This window comes from Mustela erminea, chromosome 5, assembly GCF_009829155.1.
Source record: "Mustela erminea isolate mMusErm1 chromosome 5, mMusErm1.Pri, whole genome shotgun sequence".
Lineage (NCBI taxonomy): Eukaryota > Metazoa > Chordata > Mammalia > Carnivora > Mustelidae > Mustela > Mustela erminea.
Window position 1 is genome coordinate 116,680,547 of NC_045618.1, and position 21,782 is coordinate 116,702,328.

Here is a 21,782-nt window from a genome sequence, read left to right on the forward strand (position 1 = left end):
TGAAGCCTGATTAATGAAGGCTTTGAAATTATTTCCAAACTGACAGCTTTGAGCAACGTGGCTGAGAACAACCAGCCTTTCACAATACTAGCACAAACAACTGAGAGAAAATCTTTCCAATCTAACATCTTCACCAAACGCTACAAATGACTCTGGGGACTTGGGGTACAGGGAGGATGTGTTAAGTAGCTAAACACAATCCATTAGTTAAAAAGAGTGGGGACTTTGCTACTGGTTACTGAAAGCTACAGAACAGTGCCTAAAGAAGGAGAGTGGAAGAAATCTTACTGAAATTTTCTATAAACATGCAAGTGCTTACTCTCACCCAAAAATCACGTTATATAAGCATGTTAATAAGGAACTGCTCCATTAGTTGTAAATGAACCACACCACTTCACAGGAAAACTCTGAGACCCACATGAAGTCTCTCTGTTCCGCAGGAACATTTCTAAAACGGAACTTACCTATAATATGAAGCATTGATGAAATAAACAGGAGTCACCAAAGTGCTGAGCAGCAGTACTACCAACTCAAACCTGATCATTTACTATGTGTCAGGTACTATGTTATGTTCTGAGGAAGACATAAAGCTAAATGGGACAGTCGCTGCTTTAACCAGAAACAGAAATTTATTCTTTTCCCTGTCCCTTTTAGATTTTGCAGAAACAAAGTCAGAAGACCTGGTCACAAATTCAACTCCATAATTTACGAGATGTGGACTAAAATAAGTCAGTGTACCTCTCTGATACTCTGTTTTCCTTTCTGTAACACAAGGATTACAAATCCTGCCCTCCCTACTTCAAAAGCTAATTGGTAGGGTCTAATAACATAAAATCTGAAAAAAAGTCCTTTATGATCTACAAAGTAGTTACCACAAGAGTAGCTGTCAACAAACGGGTACCTGCTACTGCCCCAAATTGGGTAGTCTGACGGAGAAAAGATTAACAAATACACAGTACCAATGTGGAAAGCCCGAAATATAAGGCAGATAAAAAGTCCATTAATAGGACAAGATTGGTTTGGAACCCAAACCTAACTGAAATTAAGTATGTCTGTAACTCATGACCCAGAGAGCCCCATCATGAAGTTTCTAGCAAGGGTGGTATTTAAAATATGCAACAATCAGTCCAGCACACGCACCACCCAACTGCAACAGATGTCAGCTGGAAATAAGCAGAAGGAGAAGGGCTATCCCAGTATATATATGCTGATTTTCAACTGTGTCCTAGGGAAATCTTCCATAGAGTAGATCATATATTCTGGTTTGTCTGGGAGTCTTGATATGCACCTGTTATCCCAGTATTATTAAAATAGTTCCCTTCAATTTAAAAAGCATCTCATTGTGGACCAATATGACGATCCTAACTATAAAGGGTAAAGTAAGAAAAAAAAGGTGATGTGAGAATGTGAATTGCAGCATGCTTTGTGGTAGGATGGAACTGATGGTAATTCAGCTTATCTATCCTTTGGGGAACAGATAACTAGAATTTGGTTAAGAGTCAGAAGATTTGGGGCACCTGGGTGGCTCAGTCACTGGGTGTCTGTCTTCAGCTCAGGTCATGATCCCAGAGTCCTGGAATTGAGCCCCACCATCAGGCTCCCTGCTCAGTGGGAAGCCTGCTTCTCCCTCTCATACTCCCTCTGCTTGTGTTCCCTCTCTCACTGTGTTTCTGTCAAGTAAATAAATAAAATCTTTAAAAAAGAGAGAAGTTCTGAATAATCATATATAAGGCAAGAGTTTTAAAATGTAATGTTGACACTAATAGCACAATACCTTCTTATAAATTAGAAACCCAGCACACAAAACAGTATTACCTACTTACAAAAGTACATGTATACTGAAAGACATGTAGAAACACATTAGAATGAGTGCCTCTGGGGGAAAGATACAGGATGAAGTTTAGGGATGAAGGGCAAAAATCAAAAAGCAAAAACAAACAAAATACAGAGAGGGACCTTGCATGTACTGATGATGACAATGTGTGACAGAACTACAGGATATAATTAATTCAGCTCTCAGCATCTACAACCCAGAAGGGGTTGAGCGCAGAGGGAAAAATAAATAGACTGGCACTCAAAAGACTTTTCAAAAAGTGAGGGAATAAAGAAGTATTGCATAGTGAACTCTGGTTATAATGTGCCAATAAATTTTTTAAATGTGGTAAGATTAAAATGGGTGCTTGGTCTGCAATTTGGAAGAGAAGTCTAAATGCAAAAAAGTAAAAAGACAGCTGAAGAATGATGCCACCATAGGCGTGGGAGAGAAAGGAAGTATGTTTTTGTATAAGAGTTTTGTACAGTTAAACAAGAAATGCCTTCTTGTGGACAGCCCCTTCCCATCTCCAGGTCTGGACCCTGAGCTTGTTTATGCGTAAGAGCAGTAATAGCAGAAGCAATGGTTAATGTTTATTGAGCATTTAATACATACCAGGTACTATGCTACCCACTTTACATACATCATCTCATTTAATCTCAACAGAGAGTGATTATTACTTACATTTTACAGATGAATTTCAAGAAGATGCACTTAAAGATTAAGTAATTTTACAAAAGGTCACACAGCTCTTCACAAAGCAAAGACAGTGATTACACAGTGTGAGTTTTAAACCATTTTGCCATACCATATCTTTGTAATAAACAGAAAAAACCACTTTAGGAAAAAAAGTCTGCTAATAAGTAAGGCTGCCAAAAAGTTAAAAATTAAAAAAAGTAAGGCTGCCTATCTTGGGAGTCAACCTGCCAGTGTTGGAATAATGTTTGTAGAACAGTTAACGAAAGTAATATATTACAGAGGAGGAACTGGTCCTTCTGGGGTTCTGTCATCACCTTAGTCAGGGTCCCTATTGTTTACTTTCTGCAAGAGAAGGAAAAACCCTTCGTTTATTTTAGATTCTTATCTATAGAATCTAGAAGTTATAAAGTAAAAGTAAAAAACAATATTTAAACATATTACATATTATTCTAGAACTAATAATTCTGGACATAATTAAAATGAAACAGTCCATTAACACCAACAATGGTAGCCACTTGCTGAATTATGAAAACCAGACTGACAAACACCCTATTTGCCCCCATCAACCTGCAGGTTTTTTCCAGCCCAAGATAATCTCACAAATTTTCCCTAGATGTCAATCAAACTCACTGTTTGTTTGTTTAGCGGTAAAATATATGTAACATAAAATTTATCTTTTTATCCATTTTTTTAAAGATTTTATTTATTGGGATGCCTGGGTGGCTCAGTTGGTTAAGCTGCTGCCTTCGGCTCAGGTCATGATCCCAGGGTCCTGGGATCGAGTCTCACATCCGGCTCCTTGCTCAGGAGGGAGCCTGCTTCTCTCTCTGCTTCGTTTTTAAAATTTTATTTATTTATTTATTTATTTGACAGACAGAGATCACAAGTAGGCAGAGAGGCAGGCAGAGAGAGAGGAGGAAGCAGGCTCCCTGCTGAGCAGAGAGTCCGATGCGGGGCTCGATCCCAGGACCCTGCGACCGTGACCTGAGCCAAAGGCAGAGGCTTTAACCCACTGAGCCACCCAGGTGCCCCTATCTTTTTAGCCATTTTTAAATGTATAATTCAGTGACATTAAGCACACGCACCATGTTGTACAACCATCACCACTATCCACATCTTCACCTTTCTCATAATCCCAAACATATCTGTACCCATTAAACAGTAACTCCTCCCTCTACTTCACCCCAGTAACCTCTATCATACTTTATATCTCTAGGAGTCTGCCTATTCTATACACCTTATCTAAGTGGAATCATACAATATTCATTCTTTTGTGACGCGCTTTTTTTCACGTAGCACAGTATCTTCCAGGTTCACCCATGTTGTAACATGTATCAGAATTTCACTCCTTTTACAAGCTGAAAAATATTCCATCGTTTGTCTACACCACATACTGTGTATCCAGTCACCTGTCAGTGGACATTTGGTTGTTTCCACATTTTGGCTATTGTGAATAGTGCTAAGAACACTGGTATACAAGTGCCTGTCCCTGCTTTCCATTCTTTTGGGCAATTATCTGGGAACTGAACTGCTGGATCACATGGCAATTTTTCTGACAACTTGAGGAACTTCTCAACTGTTTCCCACAATAGCTGCATCATTTTACATTCCAACAAGCAATGCCCAAGGTTCCAATTTCTCCTTATCCTTGCCAATACTACTTATTTTCACTTGTTTTTTGGAGAATAGTCATTCTAGTGGATATGAAGTGGAAGGGGATGTGATATGTGACTGTGGTTTTCATTTGTACTTTCCTAAGACTGGAGATACTGAGTATCTTTTCTTGAGTTCATAGGCCATTTGCATATCTTCTCTGGAGAAATGTCCCTCAAGTCCTTTGCATATTCTGAAATGGTTTTTGTTGTTGTTTTTGTTGCTGAGTTGTAAGGATTCTTCATATATTCTGGATATTAATCCATTATCAGATACATGACTTGTGAATATCTTCTCTTATTCTGTGTGTTATCTTTAATTCTCTTTAGTGTCTTTTGATGCACAAAATTTTTGATTTTTAATTAAAAATTAATTAAAAATTAATTTTTAATTTAAATTTGGTAAAACCCTATTTTTTTTAAAGATTTTATTTATTTATTTGATAGAGAGAGATCACAAGTAGGCATAGAGGCAGGCAGAGAGAGAGAGAGGAGGAAGCAGGCTCCCTGCTGAGCAGAGAGCCCGATGCGGGACTCGATCCCAGGACCCTGAGATCATGACCTGAGCCGAAGGCAGCGGCTTAACCCACTGAGCCACCCAGGCGCCCAATAAAACCCTATTTATTTGTTTCTTTTGTTGCCTGTGCATTTGATGTCATATCCAAAAAATCATCAAGCCCCAAAATGTAAATATTTCCCCTATCTTTTCTTCTAAGAGTTTTATAGTGTTAGATCTTTGGGGGGGCAGATATGTTGTTTATTAATTTTAAGTTTTTAATTAAATTACAGTTAGTTAACATACAGTGTAATATTAGTTTCAGGAGTGGAACTTAATTATTCAACACTTCTATACAACACCCAATGCTCATAACAAGTGCACTTCTTAATCCCCACCAATTTAATCCATCCCCTTACCCCCTCCGCTCTGGTAACTATCAGTTTGTCTCTGAGGTTAAGAGCCTGTTTCTTGGTTTGGGCCTCACTCTTTTTTTTTTCCCCTTAGTTCATTTGTTTATTTCTTAAATTCCACATACGAGTGAAATCATAATGTGCCATTCTTATTTCACTTAGCATAATACTCTCTAGCTCCATTCATGTCATTGCAAATGGCAAGATTTCATTCTTTTTTACAGCTGAATAATATTCCATTGCATATACTTATACTGTATTTTCTTTATCCATTCATCAATCAATGGACATATAGTGTTAGCTCTTACATTAAGGTGTTTGATGCATTTTTAGTTAACTTTTACATGTGATATATAGGGCAAGAATCCAACTTCTGTGTTTTGCATTTGGAGATTCAGTTTTCCCAACATCATTTGTTGAAAACTGTTCTTCCATGAAACAAATGGTCTTGGCACCCTTTCAAAAATCACTTGACCATAAAGGAGAGGCCTTATTTTGGGGCCCCTTTTTCTATTCCATTGCTTCATACATCTGTCCTTATACTTCTGTCCTCTATACATCTATCCTACCACACTATTTGGAACACTGTAGCTTTGTAGCAAGCTTTGAAATCAGGAAGCTGTGAGTCCCCCAACTTTGTTCTTTCTTTTCAAGATTGCACTGGCTATTACGGAGGTCCACTGAGATTTCATATGAATTGCAGAATGTGGTTTTCTTTCTGCAAAAAGGCCAATTAGATTTTGACAAATATTGCACTGAGTCTGCAGAATGCTCTGGACAGTACTGTCTGTCATCTTAACAATACTAAATCTTTCAATCCATGAATGTGGAATATATTTCCACTTACTCATGTATTTAATTTCTGTCAAATTTTGTAGTTTTCAATGTACAAGTTATTGCCTCCTTAAACATATTTACAAGTATTTTATTGCTTTTGATGCTACCATAAATGGAATTAATTATTTACTTTCCTTTTCAGATTGTTCATTGTTAACGGGGAGAAACTAAACTCATCTTGTGTGTTGAGTTTGTATCCTGTAACTTCACTGAATTTGTTATAAATTCTAACAGGTTTTGTTGTTTTTTTTTGTAGAACCTTTAGAGTTTACTACAAGTAAATTCATGCATCTGTGAATAGAGACAATTTTACTTCTTCCTCTTCAATTTGTACACCTTTTCTTTCTATTCCTTGCCTAATCAGTCTTTCTGGCTAGAACTTTATTTTATTTATTTTTTTAAAGATTTTATTTGAGAGAGAGGGAGAGACAGCACATGGGGGGAGGGGCAGGGGCAAAGGGAGAAGGAGACTCCCCACAGAGCAGGGAGCCCAATGGGGGACTCATTCCCAGGACCCTGGGATCATGACCTGAACTGAGATCAGATGTTTAACCAACTGAGCCACCCAGGTGCCCTGTTTAGAACTTTTATTTTATTTATCTATTTATTTATTTTAAAGATTTTATTTATTTACTTGAGAGAGAGACAGTGAGAGAGAGCATGAACAAGAAGAAGGTCAGAGAGAGAAGCAGACTCCCCATGGAGCTGGGAGTCCGATGCGGGACTCGATCCCGGGACTCCAGGATCATGACCTGAGCCGAAGGCAGTTGTCCAACCAACTGAGCCACCCAGGCGTCCCTGTTTAGAACTTTTAATACCATGTTGAATACAAGTGTGAAAGCAGCATCCTTGTCTTATTCCTGGTCTTAGCTTTCATGCTTACATAAGTGAGGATGATGTTAGCTGTGGATTCTTTGTATATGGCCTTTATCATGTTGAAGAAATTTCCTCTTATTCCTTTGTTTTTAACTTGGAAAGGTTTTGAATATTCCTAAATGCTTTTTCTGTATCTGCTGAGAAGATCACATTGTTGTTGTTTTTTTTAAAGATTTTATTTATTTATTTGACAGAGAGAGATCACATGTAGGCAGAGAGGCAGGCAGAGAGAAAGGAAGGGAAGCAGGCCCCCCGCTGAGCAGAGAGCCCCATGTGGGACTCGATCCCAGGACCCTGAGATCATGACCTGAGCCGAAGGCAGAGGCTTAACCCACTGAGCCACCCAGGTGCCCCTCACATTGGTTTTTTCCTTCATTCTATTATCAAGTCGTATTACTTTGAACAATTTTCTTTCACTGAATCTTCTTTGCATTCATAGAACATACCTCATTTTGTCGTGGCATATATTCCTCTTAATATATGTTATACTGAATTAAAACAGTGTAGCTCAATGATCACCCTAATATTCCATCTGGAGGCAATTTCTGATCAAAACCACATGGAGCTGGACCCAAGCAGAAACTACCAGCTTGATGAAATGGGGATTAGAGTTTGGAGAGGGTGAGGTTGCTGGAAGTTGCAGGGCAACGTTCTAGAAAGGAGGAACTCAGGCAGGAAATAAAGAGAGAGAGAGAGAGATTGATTCAGGCATCTGCATGAGTCTTTACCAAGTACTGGCCCATGCATATGTTGAGTCAAATTCCACAAAGCTGGAAAAACAAACACTAGGAAGTTGTATGCTGAACTGTTAACAGAGTTCACAAAATGCAAGAAGACTTTCAAGTTCTGACCAGCCAGAATGGAAATCCTCAGTGATTCATTTGAAAATTCTGTGGACACTCACTTAGAGCATCCCTCATTTGTAGAGCTGAACTATATGTGAAGTAAATGCTACTTCAGAACCTAGAAAAGGTTACAAACAGGCCTTCCAGAGGTCAAACCCATTTATAAGTTATTTAGTTACTTAACTGCCTGCTAAAACAAAGGTAAACATTGTAATATTAACAATGTCAATGTAATAAAACAAAATGCAGACATGCAACAATGTAATATTTGCAACATCCAGAATCTAATTAAAAATTAACATGCTATAAAACACAAGAAAAATGAACAATAATCAAGAGAAAAATCAGTCATTAGAAACAGCCAGAAATAATAAATGATGAAATGGGCAGACAAGATGTTTAAAAGGCTATTATAACTATGTGGACATAAAGTCAAATCTAATGACAAAACAGAACATTTTTTTTTCAAGCGTTTAATCCATTTTGAGTTGATTTTTGTATATGGTGTAAGATAGTGGTTCAGTTTCATTCTTCTTCGCGTTTGCCTGTCTTTTGCATTCTGTCCAGTTCTCCTAATACCATTTTTAAAGAGACTAACCTCTCCCTGTTGTATATTCTTAGCCCCCTCATCATTAATTAATTGACTATACATGCATGGGTTTATTTCTGGACTCTCTATTTTGTTCCACTGATGTACATATGAATATGGAAGATTTTTTTTAAAAAAATGAGACTTACAGGTTTGAAAATTACAACGTCTGAAAGTAAAAATATACCAGATGTGATTAACAGCAGATCTGATACCACAGGAGAAAAGATAAATGAACATGAAGACTTAGAAGAGAAACCACAATAACATGGAGGATAACAGCAATATGTAACTGGAGTTCCAGAAGAAGAGGAAAAAGGGAAACAAAAAATATTCAAAGAAACAACTGGCTTGGGGTGCTTAGGTGCCTCAGTTGGTTAAGTGTCTGCCTTCAGCTCAGGTTATGATCCTAGGTCCTGGGATTGAGCCCTACATCATGCACCCTGCTCAGTGGGGAGCCTGCTTCTCCCTCTCCCTCTGCCGCTCCCACAACTTGTGTTCTCATCTTGCTAGCTCTACTCTGCTCTAATAAATTTTTAAAAATTAAAAAAGAAAAAGAAACAATTGGCTCAAATTTGTGAAAAATCTACATAAACAGATCTAAGCTCAACAAACTCCAATCAGAATAAACACAAAAGAAAAAAAAAACAGCAAAGTACATCATACCACATTCCTCAAAGACAGATAAAAAGAAAATCTCATAAGTAGTCACAGGAAAAAGGACACTTAAGTACTAAGATGCAAAGATGAGAATGACAATAGTCTTTTCCTCAGAAACCATACATGCCTTAAGTCAATGAAACATCATCTTTAACATACTAAAAGAAAAATAAAAGTCAACTTAGAATTTTATGTACAGTGAATATAGCATTCAAAAAGAATGGGAAAATAACTATCTTTTCAGAAAAACAAAAGTTGTGAGAAGTTGTCACATGCAGATCTAAACTATGATCAATGTTAAAGGGAATCCTTCAGGCAAAAGAGAAATAACATTGAACAGAAACTGGATCTATATAAAAAAATAAAAGCACCAAATATCATAAATACATGGGAAAACACAAGTTAAAATGAAAAAGATGGACAAAGATACACTGAACAACTGGACTGGCCCTTTTAATATCATAAAAAAGTAGACTTCAGAACAAGGAATATTACAGAGGATAAAAAAGCACACTTCCTAATGAAAAAGGGGTCAATTCACCAAGATGACATTAAAATACCAAACAAATATGAACATACCCAAGAGTAGAACTTAAATATATATGCAGCAAAAACTGAAATGAAAAAAAGGCAAATAAAATATGACAGTTGTAGATTTTAACACTTTCCTGGCAGTATCTGATAGAACAAGTAAACAGAAAAATCAGTAAAAATACAGAATACTTGAGCAACGCTAAGAACCAACTTGACCTAATTTATCTTTACAGAACAACACACTCAACAACTATGGAATAACATTCCTTTCTAATGCACAGGTAATGTTCACAAAGATTGAGCACGGGCTACTCCATAAGTCTGTGTTGCTAAATTTCAAAGGACATTAAAATTAGAAATCAGCAAAAATAACTGTTTTAGTTTTCTTGGGCTGCCATAACAAAATACCACAGACTACAAAGTTAAAATTTCTGTTTTGGAGGCCTGGGAAGTCCAAAATAAAAGTACCAGCAAGGAAAATTTCATACTGAGGCCTCCTCTTGACTTATAGGTAGCTACCATCTCACTATGTGCTGCTGCTGCTGCTACTGCTGCAGCTGCTTCTTCTTCTTCTTTTAAAAGATTTTATTTATATATTTAACAGAGAGAGGGATCACAAGTAGGCAGGTGGGGGGGGGAAGCAGGCTCCCCTCTAAGCAGAGCCCAATGTGGGGCTCGATCCCAGCACCCCATGACCTAAGCCAAAAGCAGAGGCCCAACCCACCGAGCTGTTCAGGTACCCTTAACTGTGTGCTTCTTTGTGCCTGTGCAGAGAGAGAGAGAGAGAAAGAGAGACAGAGAGAGAGACAAAGAGTTCTCTGGGTCTTGACAAGGACACTAATTCTATAGGATCAGAGCCCCACCCTTAAGTTCATTTAACTTTAATTACTTCTATAAAGATCTTATCTCCAAATCTCCAAATACTGTTCACACTGAGGGTTAAGGCTTCAACATATTGGGGGGGGGGGGTACCACAAACATTCAGCTCCAGTCTGTAAAAAAAGATACTGAAAAAAATTTCCTCAATGTTTGGAAAACAAATAACCAATGAGTAAGAGATGAAACTGTAAAGGAAACCAGAAAACACTATAGTTGAATGATAATGAAATCACAATATATTAAAAATTGTGGGATGCAGCCAAAGCAACATTTAGAGGGAAATTTATAGTTTTACATGTTCACAGAATAAATAGGTATAAAATCAATGATTTCAATTTCTATTCTAAAAAACTAGAAAAAGAAGACTAAATTAAACCTAAAGGAAGTAAAAGAAGAAAAGTGAAAAAAATTTAACAAAGCCAAAAAGATGGCTCTTTGAAAGAATTAGTAAGGTTGATGAACTGCTAACAAGGCTAATCCAGAAAATGTACTTTATAGATTATCAATTTCAGGGATACAAATGGATTATCACTATATATCCTAAAGATATTAAAAGGATAAGGGAATATTATGAATAATTATGGTGACTGTCAGTAAAACAGGAAATTTCTTTAAAAAAAAAAAAAACCCCACAACTTATCAAAACTGACTCAAGAAGAAACAGAATGTCTGAATACCCCATATCTATTCAAAATATTTCCAAGTGTAGGGGTGCCTGGGTGGCTTAGTGGGTTAAGCCTCTCACTTGGCTCAGGTCATGGTCTCAGGGTTCTGGGATCAAGCCCTGCATCCCACTCTTGGCTCAGCGGGGAGCCTGCTTCTCCCTCTCCCTCTGCCTGCCTCTCTGCCTACTTGTGATCTCTCTCTCTCTTTCAAATAAATAAAATCTTTAAAAAGAAATCTCCAAGTGTATTAAAGATACTGAATTCATAATAAAAAAAAATTTTCCCACAACTTCAGGCCTAGACTATTACCCTGATGTACTGTAGCAAACATTTAAGGAAGAAATAATTTCCGTATGCAAAAAGAAATCCACAGTATGTTCATAATTTCACAAAATGTTTCTTAACCCATTTATTATGAAAAAGATCATCTTGGTACCAAAACATGAAATATACATTGGAACAAAACTACAGAAAAACATTCCTCCTGTACATAGACTCAAAAATCCCCAAGAAGATATTAAACAACTGAACCCAGCAATATATAAAAAGGATGAATGTGGGGTTTACCTAAGGAATGTAAGGTGGTTTTAACGCTGGTCAATCAAATGAACAAATTCAGCAGTTAGTAAAGGAAAAATCATATGATTATCTCAGTAAATGCAGAAACAGCAGGTGGCAAAAGTCAACACTTTTTCATGATAAGTATTCTCAGCAAACTAAAAATATAAGGAAATGTTAAATCTGATTAAAAGCAGCTACAAACTAACATCCCTAAAACTCGGTGCAAGGAAAGGATGTTCACTCTTTCCACTAGTATTTTACTATTGTACTGGAGGTCCTAGTCAGTATGGTAAGAAATAAAAGACAAAGATTAGGAAGAAATAAACTGTCACTATTGATGGATATGTATATGTGGGAATGGGGGCATAGAGGTAATCTCTATACCTTCCTCAATTTTGCTGTGAAACCAAGTGCTCTAAAGAAATAAAGTCTTAATTTTATTTTATTTATTTTTTTTAAGATTTTATTTATTTATCGGGGGGGGGGGGGGAGAGAGCGAGCACAGGCAGACAGAATGGCAGGCAGAGGCAGAGGGAGAAGCAGGCTCCCTGCCGAGCAAGGAGCCCGATGTGGGACTCGATCCCAGGACGCTGGGATCATGACCTGAGCCGAAGGCAGCTGCTTAACCAACTGAGCCACCCAGGCATCCCTAAAGTCTTAATTTTAAAAATTAATATTTGCCTGTTGGTGGGAATACAAAGTGGTGCAGCCACTGTGGAAAACAGTACGTAGTTTCCTCAAAAAGTTAAAAATAGGGGCGCCTGAGTGGCTCAGTTAGTTGAACATCTGACTCTATCTCAGTTCGGCTCAGGTCTTTATCTCAGGGTCATGAGTTGAAGCCCTGAGATGGGTATCACACTAGGTGTGGAGACTACTTTAAAAAAAAAAAAAAAGAAAGAAAGTTAAAAATAGAACTACCCTATAATTCAGTAAGCACACTACTGGATATTTACCCCAAAACACAAAAACACTAATTTGAAGAGATATCTGCTTCCCTAGTTTAGAGCAGCATTATTTACAATAGCCAAACTAAGGAAACAGCCTAAGTATCTACAGGCTGATGAATGGATAAAGAAGTGGCATATACATACAATGGAATACTACTCAGCCACAAGAAAAGGTAACATCTTGACCTCTGCAACAACATGGATATAGCTAGAGTATCATATGATGTGAAATAAGTCAAAGGCAAATACCAAATGATTTCACTCAGATGCGCAATTTAAGAAGCAAAACAAATAACCAATGGGGAAAAAAAGAGAGAGGCAAACCAAGAAACATACTCTTTAGAGAACAAACTGATGGTTACCAGAGGGGAGGTAGGGAGGTGTGAAATATGTGATGGGGATTAAGGAGTACATTCGCCCTGATGAGCACTGGGTGCTGTATGGAATTGCTGAATCGCTATACTGTACACCTGAAACTAGTATTACACTGTATTTTAACTGTACTAGAATTAAATTTTTAAAAAAATTTTAATAACTACTACTACTCTGTTTATCAGCCTTCTACACACAACATCTGTTCCTTATCTCCATGACTTTGTCCTCTTCCCTTTGCCTAGAAACATACTTTACAGTAATTACTTGTTTAATTATCTCTTTACCCTATTGCAGAAATTAGTTTCAATTATGAGTAAGCTGCTATAAACACCCATGCACAGGTAACCAGCTTTTGTGCATTTTTCTATCTCCTGTGCCCACACAGTACCTTGTCAATATACAGACCTCAGTTGGTGTGAAGTGACCGTTAATGCTGTTGGAAAGAACACTCAGGTCAGAAACAACTAACATTTCCGGCTCTAAGGAAATCTAGCAAGGTTTAAAAAATTCTCTGTGAGACTCTAGCAAGCTTTTTCATAATCCAAAAAAAGGCAGCACAAAAGAAAAAGAAAAATATTGAAGGGAAAGGCCAATGACCTTAAAATTCCTATGACACAGGGGACCCTGCCTTTCCGGGATGACTACCTCTTCTCCCGCTGGAGTCTATACGCCACACAGCAGCGGTAATGGCAGGCACCACTTTAGTACTTGGGAGTGAATGGAATTATCTTTTGGTAAAATGCTTAGAACAGTGCCTGGCACAGAGTCTACAATATAAAAATATTTGTAAAACAAACAAATTCATTTAAGTCTCACAAGTCTATGAGTAAGTTTGATTAATACTCTAAGGAATCATCTAAGGAAGATGAGGCATTTAGAAGTGTGGGAACTCGCCCAAAGTCTCACAGCTAGGAACTTAGCATTTTGGCTCTTCTTCACCACTATGCTCTGCTGCTCACTGCAATCATGTTAAAATTCAATTCTCTTCTGTAGCCATAGTATCTAGCAAAAAAATAAATATATGTGAATCGAAAGGATGAATGAATGATTCAAACGAGTGACTAAAGAGATGAAATGACTAGGCATCTTGTCATTCAAAACCAGCCTGGTGGTGAGTACTAAGAAAAAATGTATTGCATGGAGCACTGGGTACTGTAAACAATGAATCTTGGAACACTGGCATCAAAATCTAATGATGTATTTTATGGTGACTAATGTAACACAATTAAAAAAAAAAAAAACTGTGCTCTGCAGAAATCCTCTGGTGCAAAGATAAAATACATCACTTGTTTTTTGCTACGTCTTCGAAAAGACATTAACAAGTACATATGCATTGACAAACAGAGAAAGAGGGAAAATCTTTAACACTGCAGGAACACAAAGATGGTGCCACAATCCAAAAACGTGTTAGCCCCATGGCCAGTCCCTTCCTATCACAGTGCTCCATCAACAGGGGCAACAAAGAATATGGCCTCCCAAAGATGGTTCAGGCAGTACTGAGGAGGTATACCTGGGCCTCTATTTAGTGCTCTGTAAAAGAAGTTTCAAAATGAAGGAAGGATTGCTAACTAAGAGTCACTCAAAATAGAGTGCAAAGGACTTTGAGGAAGTAGGCCTTATGTACCTCTCCTATTTCAATTTTCAGAACATCATTACTTTTTTTGACTTTTGCCAACTGGGCACATCCTTCTACTTTGGACAGAAGAGAGCAAATGTAACACCTGTTAATTAAATAGCCAATCCTGCATCAGATAATCAGCTTAAACTCTGCCAGCACCATTATAATTCTTTCAAAACAAGTTATGTGACCTTGTGGCACTTACCTTTATAAGCTGTTCTCCCGGCTCACAATTCACGGCACACTTTCAATTTCAGTTAACCCTATCTCCCAGAGAAACCCTGAAAACATTCTGACTGCTTTACAGCCTCCTCTTCTTGACTGACAGCTCCTCAACTTCTTCTGAAATATCTATGTAGGTATCTTTAATCTCTCATTTCAGGATAAGTCTTTGTTCAAACACTGAACATACATGCCAGGTCTCTACTGGATCATGTCTCCATTTGTTGCCTTTCTTTCAAAAGTTTCGATCTCTTCATTTTCACCTCATATTATAATCTGAACCCTCCCCCACAGCCATCTTTTCAACTTTCTCTTACTCTACTGCTTCTTACCCAAAATATGGTAATCTGCACATTGTAGTAGGCATGGATACACCATAGTTTTATACAAGGGGAGGATATTATCTATAATATCCTAAACATATCCTAAACATCTATAATATCCTAAACATTTCCTAAAGACATTTAATATGGTCTTGAGTCTCTTGTCTGACCTACAAGGAACCAAACCTACTTTACAAAGGTCCATAGTTATTATGGTTATTCTACCTCTTGAGATACCTGCCATATGCCTATCATAATTAATAATTATTCTCCTACTGAACTCCAAAATTCTTAAAAATAAGGATCTTTTATTCTTTATTCTAGTATCTATGATTCCTAATCATAGTGTAGGCACATAGTAAACATCAAATGAATGTTTTTAAGAACAGCTTCCCTTTATTTCTGACTCTCCTGAAACCAACAGTTTGTTCCTAATTAAGAAAAGATCATCTTAGATCTTTTTCCTCAATAACTTTGTACTTATTCAAATAGTCATTGATGATTTTTCTGCCTAGTCATATGGCTTTAAAAAATGTTGCTATCGGGATGCCTGGGTGGCTCAGTTGGTTGAGCAGCTGCCTTCGGCTCGGGTCATGATCCCAGCGTCCTGGGATCGAGTCCCGCATCGGGCTCCTTGCTCGGCAGGGAGCCTGCTTCTCCCTCTGTCTGTGCCTGCCGTTCTGTCTGCCTGTGCTCGCTCTCTCTCTCTCTCTCTCTCTGACAAATAAAAATAAAATCTTTAAAAAAAAATAAAAAATAAAAAAAATAAAAAAAAAATAAAAAATGTTGCTATAGCTCAGCATCTATCAGCTTGCCTTTCTATTTCTTCAGAGTAATTCCTAGATGTTTTACTTCACAGTTATTTTTGATTGTCTTGAAAAAATATTAACAAAAATGATCCTTGAAACAATCTTAAAGACTTGTATAATACACTCTCTTTACTCTATGGGATTTTCTAGCTACTGTAGCTCCTTGTTTCTTGAATCTTAGTTTTTTATGCATTATAACACATTATGTTCAAATTCATTCTTTCTTATGCATAACACATTATGTTTAAATTCATTCTTTAAGTTAGTTGAGAACCCTGTTCGACTTTCTGAAAGTTAAATTAGACCACGTTACTGATTCTTTTATCAATATTTCTATTCTATTTTTCCCAACATCTATGTCTTCCTAATCATTTCATGAACACTTACCCACCACTTTGTGTCATACCCAGCAAGACATTAGGAAAACAAAAGACGAAGGATATAAATCTTTTGAATCAGAAGAGCTCATAGAGGGAGGAGACACAAGTAAGGAAGCAAATACAGAAATAAACATAAGACAGAGATATGTACAGGGTCCAGTTGGAGCCTAAAGAGAACAAAAACTTTCTATGATGGTTCACAGCCTGGGTTTTTAAGTCACACGGACTTGAATCTGATTCTTAACACTACCTCTTAAAAAAATGTGTGACATAAGAGTCAAGGTTTTCTCACTTGTACAATGGTCTAATAACCATTTCAACTGTTCCTTATCGGGAGTACAAGAGACAAAGTGCTTAGTTTAGCAATACATGACAGGCATTCAATAAATGGTGTATGGTATTCATAACAAGGAGGCAGCTAGCCTACATAAGGCTTCCTGGAGAAGGTTTTTGAATTCAGTCTTAATCAATGAACAGAAAGGGAAAGGAATCAAAATGGAACCTTAGAGAAAGGTTAAGTTTCCACACTAGCATTAAGTACTTGTCTAACAACCTCAGCAACCTCATCTCCCTTAACTCTCCTAAATGAACCCTCCCTTCTACCCAGGCTGGTGTACTCACTGACCTCAGAATACGCTTTACTAATTTTCTCTTTTCTATTACTACACAGGCCATACCCTTCCCTGTGCCTGGCACTCACCTATAGACTGTCTGTAAGTCCAACATAAATTCTACCTTCTTGAAATTGATGGGTTTGGCCCTTATCAATGGCTCTATTCTTTGAACTTGTCCTGTACAAGGTGAAATTAACACACTCCCCACCACATTTCCCTTGCCCTATGACAACATACAGGCTCATCATAGTCCTTAATCCTTTGCACTGAGATTTCACTTTTGAGGTGTAAATGTAATGTCTCCATTGGAATGTAAATTCCTAAGGGTAAGACTTCATGCAAGAGAAAATAGGGCAAAGACATAGCACCTTAGTCCCAGATCTATTTGGTACATGAATGAACAGTTCAGAAAACTTAACAGTCTCAAGGTCAAATGCAAAGTGCATGACCAATCTGTAGAGACTTAAATACTTGGACTTAATGAGATTTCCTGTTTTTAGGTTCTCCCTTGAAATGCCCTCAGCTCTACCAACAGCAAACTATAAAAACTTTCCACTGTGGACTGTGCAAGTTGTCTAAGATGCCTCAAATCCTTAAGGCATGATATAATCAAATAAAGGCTAGGAGAAAGGCTGGGAATCAACTCCTTAGACATGGCTACTATATTGGAAGGCAACATATGGAATAGTAGAATCAAGAGATCTAGGTTGAACTCACTGGCTTAGAACTTGGACAAATCCCTAACCTCTCTGAGAGATATTTCCTCAAATAATAAAATGGATGAATCAGTTAGCACTCATGGTTGCTGTGAAGATTACATGAGTTAAATAAAATAACTAGCATAGTATCAGAAATATAATACCCCACTAATTATTCATTATTAAAACACCATACCAAAGCAGTATCCTCTGCAAAAAAAAGTAAAAATAGAGATTCTCTTCCTTCTTTAAAGATAATATATCAGGAGAAACCTGCTGAAACCCACTGAGGCCTCAGCCCTGAACAAGGAATCCTAATGTTAACACCCAGTGGGTCACAAGGCTGTCTTTATGGCCAATCTCTATCTGTTACAGTGGGGCTGGGGGTAGGGGGTAGAGGGGGTGAGCTAGATTAGATTCTTGTGATACTTCTTAGAGTAACTGGGTCTTTTCAAAATTAAGAACTCTTAATTTAATAAAGGACAATGTGGGAGGCTTAGAGACTATAAGCAAGCTGAGCTCCCACAGGAAAAAAAAAATCAACAGTATTCCATAAAGAATAAAAGGTGAACTCCTCAAGTGTTTGAAGCCATTTAAAATTCTGACCACTGCCTCTGACAACCCTTCAGATCACCCACTGTCAGTCCAAAATGGCAGGAATCGTAAGGTAACATATGGAATGTCCCCCCTCCCGCAAAATCATCAACTCTTGGAAGTAAGTGGAAGACACCGCCAAAGTCATCCAGCCTAAGTGTCTCCTTAATACAGGTGAAGAAGAAGGAACAGGTGAGGGGCGCCTGGGTGGCTCAGTGGGTTAAGCCTCTGCCTTCGGCTCAGTTCATGATCTCAGAGTCCTGGGATCCAGCCCCGCATTGGGCTCTCTGCACAGCGGGAAGCCTGCTTGCTCCTCTCTCTCTGTCTGCCTCTCTGCCTGCTTGTGATCTCTCTCTCTCTCTCTGTCGAATGAATAAATAAAATCTTAAAAAAAAAAAAAAAATCCCTGAAAAAAGAAGGAACAGGTGAGATGCCAAGCTACATGCCAAGCTTCTTTCTGCCTCCTCAGATACTCACTTCTTCATTATAACTTCCTCAAGATTTCATTTGTTCCCTTGCAGTAAGCATGATCAGACAGAGTAAGTTCATTTACCTTGCAAAATGGGCCCAAACACTGAAAATATCCCAACACTCTTGCCCTTGACAGAACACTGGCACAAAAGTGCAAGAGAATATACAATTTTTGCTGTTACCTGATTAAACTTTCAGGTCTCTGCACAAGAAGTTGTACAAAAAGAGCGACAATGTTGGCTACAAACAGAAATGCATATTTAGAACTAGAGGCTTTTCATATTTCTTCTGCAGAGCAAAAAATCTCTATGAGCCTATCAAAGTTACTGGGATAAATGACTTCTTCCCTGTGTGTCTTCATGATGACATAGCGAAGAAAAGCTGAATCAGAATGTGAGACTTCTTAGATGTACAACATACCAGGTAACTAGTTCTGAGAGGCGAAAAACAGAAACTTGAAACATTCTCTTGTTAACTAAAACAACCAAACGTCAAATGAGTGTTTTTATCCCAGTTCAATCCTAAATTTGGGGCTCTACTTTCCTAAACTCTTAAGTTTATCAATTTACATGCGTAAGACATGAACATACTTCGGAAAATTAATGGAGTCACCTGATGAATAAATATTCATTGTGAATAAATGCATATATACTATAGAAACTAAAGTACTTTTGGGGGAAATATATTAGCTAGATATAATTGTTCTTCTTTATTAGTACCTTGAAGTTTGTCCTAACTCCAATGATTCAGAAAAATGTCAACACCAGGAACTTTCAGTCTGCAAGATCAACAGGATCAGAAAATTTTAGCAAATGGTGAGCTGAACATTTGTCAACCCTGCTATGCAAACACCAAAAAATGTGATATTACATTGTTAACTTTAAAAAAAATATTCAGTGACTTAAACACACAAAATAGTATCAGAGTTCTCCTCTGCTATAGCCAGGAGATCCTGGAAATACTGCGGATGCCACAGTGAAAGAACCACGTCAAACTATGTTAAATTCTTAATGGGCAAGAATCAAAATTCCAAATCACATCAAGGCAGCTAATATAATAATGAGGGATGCCTATGCTATAGACGAAAGAGACAAAATGGGAGCAGGACAACTTTAAATACTTGCAGGACAATCAGAAAAGGAGCTAGCATTGTTTTAACTGACCCTAGGAACAAGTACCAATGGATGAGAAGTACAGAAAAGCAGATTTTTGGGTTAACAATACTTTTTCATACTGGCCTCAAAAGTCAATAAATGCTAAGAGTGAGAGAAGGAGAGATTTACATAAAGTAGGAAAAATGAATCTAAAAGAACTGGGCATACTGAATGAGCATTCAAAAAACGTTTAGGAGCTCCTATGAAGTATGACACTAAATCATGCAGGTTAGAATGAGTTACTTTTCTATACGTAAAACTGACTTCCAGTCTGATATAACTAGAAAAAAAAAACACAAAGTACAGATGACTCTGAAAGCTATATTTTATGAAGAATAGTCTGTAAGTGGTGGTCAAGATATTGCAAAATTCCACATGAGAAAAGATGATGGGCTGTCTTAGGTAGTGGAGATCCCAGTGGGGTCGAGGAAAGGAGCGGGAGATTTACAGAAACATTTCAGAACTAGAGCTCTGAGTACTTGATGACTTACTGAAGAGTCTTGGAAAAACAGTTATTTAGTAGGATTTACTGTGCTCATCAATCTATTCCTCTACCAAGAATAACACCAATAGTAGCAAACACACAGTGCTTTCCAGGTGTCAGGCAATGTTCTGAACGTTTTGAAGTACAGTCTATCATGCACAGTTTACAGATGAGAAACTAAGGCTTAGTTTCTATCAATAAAGTAGTCAGACAATCAGTGTCAAAGTTCTAGTAAGAGGTTAGATACCAGATGGATCTACGTAATCCCAACGCTAAAGCTCTTAATCCATACACCAGACAGCTGTAAAGGGGAAGCAACAAAAACCAAGGCAGGCTGACCTTGAACAGCGTTAAGAGCCCACTCGAGAGAAAGCGCTGGCGGAAACCGGGCGGGGGGGGGGGGGGGGGGCCAGAGGGGTTCTAGGGGAAAGATGACTGAAGGCTAAGTGAGGATTTAGCGGTGTCGGAATCACAGGATGTGCTTGTTTAAAAACAAACAAAAACAAAAACAAAAATCTGCACTGAATCCAAATTCCTAGAGATGGGACCTAGGAATGATCTTAAAAAGAAAAAAAAAAAAAAAAGATTTTATTTGGAATTAACATTTTTTTAAGAGAAACCCTGGGTCATTTTGAGGCACAACCAGGTCTGAAAAGTGCTGTAGCCAATCTCTAAGGTTTCTTTCCGTTTTAGCATTCCAGGTGACATTCTAAATGAATTTCCCCAAAACGGAAAGAAGGCGGGAGGGATGATTCCAGCACCAAGAAAACGGCTATGCATTTACAGTCAACACCGTTTACGGAACTGTCTCACAGGAACAGGGATTAGGCAGGCAACGGGAAAGAGGGCTGTGGTGTTTAAAAAGCAGGCTCTGGGGCAGAACTTTCTAGCACTATCAGCACGCGAAAGAAAACCTTCCTGACTAGAAGACAGGTGATAAGCTGACGGACAAATGAGGTGGGCTCCTCAGACCCGGGTCGGGCTAACGATGGATGCCCGCATAGTCTTCTACATGCTCCGAGCGTTGTGGGGGAACCTCTAGGCTGGGGCCCGCCGGCTCCAAGGCCGAAGGAATCGGGTTCAGCAGGAGAGTTTTCTGCTCTGCCATCACCTCGAGCACCCTGCGCCCGGAGACGACCTGTGCCACACGTACCCGAGGGTCCTCTGGTAAGACTGATTTCCTCCTCAGTGACCGAATAATCCACTCTCCCGTTCATGTCTCACCGCTCTTCTGGCTTCCCACCTGGGTCGGCCCGGGCTCGCGCAGGTGAAGGTGAACCAATCTCCGCGCGGCGCCCAAAGCCCAGCACTTTCGGTTTCAGGAGCCCGGCGACCGGAAGAGGAAATCGGGAGCGCCGGGAGCGCAAGGCATACTGGGAGTCGTGGTTCTCCCGGCTTCCCTTGCCCCGCCCGCGCCACGAACTACCGGCTGAGACGAGTCGGTTACCATCCTCCTACTTTACGGTTGAGAGTGGAGGTTGTCAAGGTCAGAGACACAAATAAATTGATATTGGCGAGGAGAAATTCAACAAAAGCTCCTGACATCTCGTGGGGGAGGGGGGAATAAATTCTGT

General features: G+C 38.5%; 1 protein-coding gene across 1 annotated transcript in view; it reads right to left on the reverse strand.

Moving 5' to 3' along the window:
* SYNJ2BP (synaptojanin 2 binding protein) overlaps window positions 1-21,558 on the reverse strand; it is a 40,496-nt gene extending 18,938 nt beyond the window's left edge. The window contains exon 1 of the mRNA XM_032344620.1: window positions 21,362-21,558. Within this exon, the coding sequence (XP_032200511.1) occupies window positions 21,362-21,425 (64 nt within the window). The 5' untranslated portion in view covers window positions 21,426-21,558. The remainder of the gene's footprint in view (window positions 1-21,361) is intronic.
* Between the last annotated feature and the right edge of the window lie 224 nt (window positions 21,559-21,782).